This window comes from Pygoscelis adeliae, unplaced genomic scaffold, assembly GCF_000699105.1.
Source record: "Pygoscelis adeliae isolate BGI_AS28 unplaced genomic scaffold, ASM69910v1 Scaffold664, whole genome shotgun sequence".
In the NCBI taxonomy this organism is placed as follows: domain Eukaryota; kingdom Metazoa; phylum Chordata; class Aves; order Sphenisciformes; family Spheniscidae; genus Pygoscelis; species Pygoscelis adeliae.
This window is the reverse complement of record NW_008824762.1, coordinates 1,223,334-1,231,729: the sequence shown is the minus strand read 5'-3', so window position 1 is coordinate 1,231,729 and position 8,396 is coordinate 1,223,334. Positions and strand designations below refer to the sequence as shown.

At 39.9% G+C, this 8,396-nt stretch overlaps 1 protein-coding gene across 1 annotated transcript in view; it reads left to right on the top strand.

Moving 5' to 3' along the window:
• Window positions 1-7,435: 7,435 nt before the first annotated feature.
• The window catches only part of LOC103916539 (cytochrome P450 27C1), a 19,290-nt gene continuing 18,329 nt past the window's right edge, over window positions 7,436-8,396 (top strand). Inside the window, exon 1 of the mRNA XM_009323544.1 lies at window positions 7,436-7,774. Within this exon, the coding sequence (XP_009321819.1) occupies window positions 7,436-7,774 (339 nt within the window). The remainder of the gene's footprint in view (window positions 7,775-8,396) is intronic.

Sequence of the window (8,396 nt, the reverse complement as noted above, 5' to 3'; positions counted from 1 at the left end):
GAAGCAGTACTGTAGACTGCAATCGTAATGCTTCACCGTGACCAGACGGTGGGTGGGCTAGCATGGTGGGCTCTCGCTGCCCTGTAGCCTGGATCCAAAGAATCCGGGCCCGAGCTTCCCGTGGAGTGCAGTCAGGTCCTCACACGCTTTATCAGATGTTCTTGTTGGCCAGTGCTTCTCTCGCACAAATGGATAGCGAGATCCCTTGCTAAGTAGGCTGCGGAAATAACATGGCTGAGAGCTCCATGTTTGCCTTGAAAACAGTGCACGTGAAGAAAATCTTGCTTTCTGCCATTGCACTGCTGTATACGTACCCTTCTGAGATGCTGCCTTTATCCCTATGGGAGTATGCTCGCACAACACCGTGTGTTTCCTGGCAGCAGCAAGGTGAGATACAGTTCATGGATCCAGATGACTTGCAAATGAACAGCGATAGCTACTTGATTACCCAGAAAAGATTTGTTTGCTGTAGGACTCTGGCTAAACTGCGGGCAAAATAACATAGATTGGTGTGGCGAAACTGTGTTTCAGACCATGAGCGATGGCAGAGGCAGGTGAACTTTGGGGTAAGTACATTATTTCTTGGAAGTCTGTGGACAGAGGAGGTGTGATTTTCTTGGACATAATTCAGGTTTCCTTGCTGAAATAAAAGCTTTTGCTCTGCTCCCTGGCCACCTCCTTAGTTAGGCTGAATTCCATACCGAGGAAACAATCTTCTTGAGGAATTGTCATTTTTAATAGATCTTTGTGTTTCTGATAGGCTACAATACTGAAACTTGTGTTTATGTGCTCTTCATCCTCGTGGCAAACCAGCTAGTGTCTGTGAAGGGATTAATGCTTGAAGGATATTGTCTTATTCATTAAGATGGCCTTCTAGACTAAAAGGGCACAGTGACATTGGGGTGGCAATTTCAGCAGCATTACAGCTCAGCAAAGCACTAAACTACACCCAGTTTCTATTTCTCTGGTTCCTTATGCCCTCCCAATGGTCATAATTTTTAGTAGTGCCTTACTTTTTCCTACTGTGTTTAAAAACTTGGGACTTCAAGGCAAGTAGTTCCCAGGATAATTTAATGTACACAATAAAAAGCGTAGGATAAGGATCTAAACCTGCTACAAAAAGTCTCGAAGTAGAGCTGAATTCTTCATTTGTTGCAGTCGATTCATGGGGTTTTTGTTAAGCACTAAACAGTAAATCATGCAGAGTGCTATCAACACCTGGGATTGGCTAGCTTGCTCTGATTTAAATATCTTCTTTTTGTACGATATTCGATTAAGATTTTAATTGTTGTCATATGGTAGATGAAACCAAAGATTTAGAGAAGCTGTTTTCATTTTTCTTTTAAACTAAAGCTGCTTCAATAGTAAATTACCTATAAGCTCTGTTCTCACCTCATTGCCTGTTAAGTTCAAATTTGTCCCCTTTTCAGGAAAAAAGCATGGGAATTGAGAAAGCATTTAAAATTCCAAAGAAGTAACTTCAAAAGTTGAAAAGATATTTCAGAAGATGGGTTTGATGACAGTCAGAAAAGGCAAAAATCATGACTAACTATGGCTTTTTCAGTGAAGAGATGTTTCAAACTACACGGAAAATTTTTGCTTACATTTTGGACATTTCAACACTTTTTTCCGCTTTTCTTCCTTGCAAATGTTCTGGAGAGTCTATCTGTAGAGTCTTAGCTGAAGGTGTTACTTGGACAAAATTAAATGCCTCTGATCAAATCTCTTTTCCTTCCATAAATTATACTTGTGGATGCATTTGCTCTTTAAACAGCTATGTAAAACATACAGTACAATATGTATTATACTGTATGTCATAAAATAATGTTCAAGTAATTACAAGCCAGATATAACCGAGACTCTTAAAAAGTGAGAATAATTCTAAGAAAACACAATTCCTGCTAAGATGATAATGTAACCATTGACTCTTAATACCAATGTTATTAGGACACAAAGAAAGCTTCAACTGAACTTCGTCAGAGTTCATGCAAAGAGGATGGCAAGTTTAAATTGGATTTAGAAATAACTAAGTGAAGGTGACAAAGTACAATTAATATGACCCCACTGGGGGGTCTAGACTGAGAGAACAGTGTGACTGCGGATTTGGAGACAAATTATCATCCAAAAATAATGCATAGCCTAAATTATCAATAGTCAAGTTTAGCTTATACTGTGATCCCATTGCATACCAAAAGTTAACTAAAATTGAAGCACTTCTACTGTGAAGAGGCATGTGCTCCAACTTGTTTGAAATAACAAAAGTCCAAACTGACTAGTTACATAAAACAATTTTTCAAACTCAGCAGACCGCCAGGCTAGGACAAACGTCATTGTTTAAATGTAAGGAACTGTGAGTGTGGTTTTGAGTCGCTGTTAAGACATCTGATAAATGTACATGCTGGAAGATGGTAGAATTAGGAGAAAATATTTATGCTCCAAGTCACATGAATGTGTTTTGGTTGGTGAGTGCTGATGGCGTAACTTCTCCCTTCTTTACCGTTTGGTGGGTTTACGTGGATTGGAAGTGGCTGCTACACTTACCATTATTCCTAGGAATTCTGTGGTGATGCTACTGGACTTCTGTAACTTCACAAGTCTGAAGTCTGTGATCATGTTTGGAAGGAAAATGGGATCAGGTAATGCCAATCCCTCCACCAGTTTAGGTTACACCCTAAACCTTTCACTATGTAAAACACTCTGCTGCTTTTTCAAATGTTTGTTGGTTTCTTTCCTTCACTCTTCCTTTCTGTTTTTCAGGTCTACTCCAGGAAACTGTTATTTCAGCTTCATCTATCTCTTGTAGCATAAATTTTGGGGTTTACTCATAATGTTGATTATTTCGCATGCTGCAGTTTGCGTGTTTGACCTCCAACTTGGATTCTGCAGTAGTAAAGACACTAAGTGTGTCAGTAAAGCAGCAACCTTAGTGGCACGTACATACATTAACTCTAATTTGAAAGTCAAACAGAACCACACAATTATGATCTGGCACAGCAGACAAGCAAATAGTTTAATTACACATTCCACGTTGTGGTAGCCCACATGTATTCATTCAAATTCATAAATATTCCCTTCCTGTATTTGGCTATTTAACCACCATAGAATTTGGCTATTGTTGTCTGGAGTATTCTTTTTCTATAGTTTACCTAGAAAAACAAACTTGTATCTGCACTGATGGGTTACTATAGTATTATCAATAATTATTGTATAGTAGTGTTGTAATAGTGTACCTGAGCCTGCGTCTGTTAGTGGCTCTTCATTTCTACTCCATCTAACAAACCTCCTAGAAATATCTGTTATTTATAAATATTTTTTGAACATTAAACCAGGGTTATTTGATAACCCCATTTGTGACCCTTCTGTCATCTGTTACTCACGACAAACTACAGTACGTAGGCCTTTTAGGCCCACTGGTCCTCAGACCTACTACTGGTCTGCCACCTGCACTACGTAAAAATGGTGTTTCTGTGGATGTCAATCCACTCTTATCTCCTTTTGTACAAGGAAGGTGCTCTTTATACAGATTTGTAGAATGGCATCCTTATTCCTCCATAAATCCTTCTTCTGTTATATCCAAGAAATTTGATAATTTTCATTGTTAATGCATTGCTACTTTGTGCTTTATTCATTTATTTCTTTCTGTTCTACTTGGCTGGTGCCTCTAACCTACCCCGGAAATTCTTCAGGGTGGGGTGGTTTTGGTTTTGTTTGTAAAACAGTGATGGCGCTTTCTAGTAAAAATACAAGATAGCAAGTGGTAATGGAGGTATCTCATAGGTGCTTCCTGGTTAGGACTCTCTTCTCAAATGGCACATACATTCCACCTTTTCTTTAAAAGCAGACAGACACTAAGTATAAAATCTTATTCAAAGTTAATGATGTACTTTGAGGTTTTCCTGTAATTTTTGTTTTTCTTTTTTTACATTAATAAATATTTACATATGAATAACGGGAGAAACTGTCTTAGACTTTCCATTGTTGAGCGCTGTCTTAAAAACAACAACAGCAAAGTCTGTCCAGACAGCAGAGAGAGCATCAAATTCCTCAGGAGACGTAGCACAATGGATAGCTAGAATTTTTTCCTGAAACTGGCTTTACTGTGATTGTATAAGCTACACATATAGACTTGATAGATGGTAATCATAGAATGTTTAACTAATATTAAGGATTTGCTGAGGATTGCCAATAATGAGATCTGAAGGTCTGCAGCTGTTTTACATGCCACACCGGGCAAGCTAGTAAATAGAGAATATACATAAATGTATACAGGTAGCCATTACATTGGAGGATTCATTAGTGAACAAGGTAACTATTTAAGAACAGCTTGGCAAGGTAGAAATTACATAATGAATAATCCTCCAGAGACACTGCTGATGTGAAGGAGCATCGCTGCCTTGGCTGCAATTAAAGATGAGACAGCTCTACTTTATAATATTAAACTCATAATACAGCACTCTCCCTGCCCTGTATTGCTGCCTTGCATATTGTACACAAGTTCCATGGTTTAGTGTCTCCTGAAGGGAATGGCATATGGATGATTAGTGCTGTCTTCACCTCCCTGTTTTACTGAAAATGCATATTCTCTGAGTGCTTACCTGTTTATTTTAAGTGGAATCTGTGTTTTGGACCATTGTAGTGCAAACAAACAAAGAAAAATCTAACAATAAGTAAACTGCCTAGAAGACTGAGTGAAAGTGGGGTTATACAACGCAGTTCCTGTGCTGGGACTACTGCCACCTCCAGAAATGCCTCGGAGGGAAAACAGGTACTGTTCTGATGAAGTACTTACAAGACAAAACTTCTGAAACTCTCTTTCAAGTAGCTTGGCTAGAAACACTCTCTCCTACAATGATTTTCATGGAAAAGAGGTAATGGTGGGAAAAAAGTGAATGACCAAATATGGACTTAACTGCAGAACTGTACAACCAGAGAAAGCTACTGCTAGTTGCAAAACTGTAGCCTTTACAGCATAATGTATCTAAGTTTATCTCACTAGTATATTAACAGAAGCAGATGCAGATGCTTTACACTATCTTAATGGTGTATGACTTTAAATAATTTAAAAAAATACCTACCATACTGACAGCTGTGAGCAGCAGTTTTTAGGAAGGGTGCATATATTCCCTCCATCGATCTAGAAATTAGAATATGAATGTAATTTTTTAAAGCTGGAGAATTACTGCATACATTTGAAAAAAATTCCATTTTCAAATTATTAGTACTGAGATTAAGAATTTTTTTTTTTTTAATTCTGATATAACCTTTAATATGTATAGCTAAGGGATTATACTGGTGTTCATGACAAAGTGAATTCATATTTTTTCATTTCTATTTGCTGACTTACAGTCTAGGGACATCTGTTGTTCAATAGCTTTAAATTTTTGCGGTTATTGTTCTTAGAATATGGCAAATGTAATTCAGATAGTGCGGATAATTTAGATAGTTTGGATTGTTCTTTGCATGTTCTAGGACTTGCATCTGTCTTTCCTGTCAAATAAATAAATGTTCTGGTTTTAAATCCTCCTGCAGACATCTCAAGTGCATCTACTTGCTCTGGGACATATTCCTTGTTGTTCTTGTCCTCCACTGTCCATAAGTGAGACGTGGAATTAGCCTTTCATTTACTTGTGATGATAAACTTGTTCTGAATTTCACACTCACCAGCTGGTTTTAATATTTTTCCCCGTAAGTATTTATTTTCTGAGCAACTATGTCTCTCAAAGCATCTTTAGATAAATATTAAAGAAATAATGTAGCTACACCATGTAAAAATGTAGGAGAAAAAGGGAAACTCCGGAGGTAATCTAGACTGTGATATACCCAGATGTGCTTCACAGATGTTTCTCAAACCTGTTCTTACAAAGTTCAGTGATAGCAATTACATAATCTCCTGAGATACCTTGGCTATCTGAAATATGTAGGAGACATCCCAAAAATACCTGAGACAGCAAGGCTACCTGAAAATCTAACCAAGAAATCTGTAGCTGCAAACTAAGCCCATATTCTTCTGTCTTCTCTCTCTGACATGCATCTTTTTTTAACAAAAGATGTACACATCTGTAGACTGTTGTCATGCTCCCGGCAGTCATCTTTCCCAGATGAAATAATTTTCTCAATGTCCTCCTTACGTCATTTCTAAAAAACTTCTATTTTTTTCTGTTGCTGTTCTCTGGACCCTTTCAAGTATGATGAAGCCTATTTTAAAGACATTATTTTAGCTTAAACCAGTATGTACTTTAGAGATTTTAAGACTGTTTACCATCTGCCTTTTATTTCTGTAATGTTTACTGCTGTATCTACAAAGACTGGTGCACATGTCTAACTTCAGAGGTGGATTTATTTCAGTGGAGTTATCAGTGGTAAAATCAAGCATTTACGCAAATCTTAATTGGACTGCAGCCTCAAAAAAAAAAAAAAGTAGAAAAATAAACAGAAGGAAAACAAAGGCAAGTAACTTGAAGCTCACTAGACTTACTTTTCCAGCAGTTTGCTAAGTTCTGGAAATGTGGATCTTCCTTGAGAGTTTCCTCTGTCCTCAAGTTTTACCTGAGCTGCTGATTCAGTTAAAACCAAGGTGGTCTCTTCCATATAATTTCTGAAACTAATCAACATTTTACAGATTATCACTAACACCTTCAGAATTATACAGAAATAGGTATGAAGACAGCAAAACCACTTCTGAAATTGTGCAAAACCAGCTGATACACAGGTTGGAGCTCAAGTTCTCTGTGTGCGATTACAGATCTATGCAGCCAAATTGAGGAAAAACTGTCGTGGAACACGATACAGTTACAGGGCACTGGTTATTGTCTACAAAAGTTGACACAAGCTGCTTATGGAGTATATCCTGTCCAAAAGATAAATCATTCTGCAATACAAATAACATCCCTGGATATTGTAATTTACAGGAACTGTTTGTAAGGTTACTGTGTAAAACCATTGCTATTTGTATGTGGATGCAGAAATGTTTCCCATATATGTTACAGGATGATGAATGATACTAAGAGAACTTCTTGCAGAAAATACAGTATTTTCTAACATAGGGGAATTAATTAATGCCACAGAAAAAAATAGCCCTAAACCCACCTTTTTAGTGAAAGAGAAAGATGGGATAATCCTTATGTGAGCTTTTTGCCAAACCAATGCGGGAAAGAGGGGAAAAACTAAACTTTGGCTGCATGCTTAATGGGTAAATTTATCTGATTTGAATTATACAAAATAATAGGTTCGTTCTATTCAAGTCTCATCCCAGACCCACCCCCCTTTTCCAGCCCTAGGGGAGGGAGCGTTAAATAATGGTCTGTGTAAACTGACGCTCATGCAGTAAGAGTTTGGAGAAGTGCTGCTTGTACAAGTTAAAGCAGGCAGTGAAGAAAGAGCAACCAAATAAAAAGCAGCTGCAGGAGCAAAGCAAACCTTTCTGAAATTAAAAGACATGTCTTTCTTCACGAGAGTTCTGACAATGAAATGCAAGCAGATGCTTGAACCTGAGAGGACTTACTTTTACCACGCGATTTTCGTCAGCAGGTTTCACCAACTGCCCAAACTTTCCAGCAGCCAGTCTCTGGAGGTGCAGAATAACTCACCAGCAGCGGCAGAGAACAAAGGCGAGGAGATGGTGGCAGATTCAGGGCGCGCAGGGGAGCTGCTGAAGCCCACCCCGCACCAGCTTGGCAGGGTGAAGAGCCTGCAAGAAATGCCTGGACCCAACACCCTCTACAATCTCTACGAGTTCTTCTGGAAGGACGGCTTCGGCCGCATTCATGAAATCCAGGTACAGCTTACTCGGCTATTTAATATTTTACTCACGCCAGGATTACTTAAACCTTTCCTTTTCTCCCCTCACAAACCACTGCTTAATCACCGGGTCACCAGCACGGCAGCTAGTCACCGCCGCGCCGCGTTCCCGCTGCTGTGGAGGTCGGCGGATTCAGAGGATCCCCCCATTCAATCCCCGTCTCCCGGAGCACTTGGAGGTTCTAGCGGGTTTGTTTCGGTGAGGAACCCACGAGTACGTGGCTTTCGAGCCGTGCCGACACCCCGCTCCCGGGTTCCCCCCTTGCCCTCGTACGTGGGGTGACTGCGTCGCCGGCAGCCCCAGTCTTTGAGGTCTCCCCCTTTTCACGTTTATGCGTATTTTGAACTTTTAGGTAGGTGTCTTAAAAAAACCCACCCAGCTAATTACATCTTTTTGAACTGGGCTGTTTCACAAACTTGCAGAGGACTTATCCTTGGCGGGCAGAGCTGGGAAACGTGGGCTTTCCTCGAATCCCGGAGCGCAGCACCCACCCGGGAGGTGAGGCCGGGCCGGCACCCTGGGCTGTTTCCACCCGGCACCGCCTCAGTCGTGCTGCGGCTTGCGGCTGAGGCGTTACCGCCGGGGTGGTGTGCGGGGG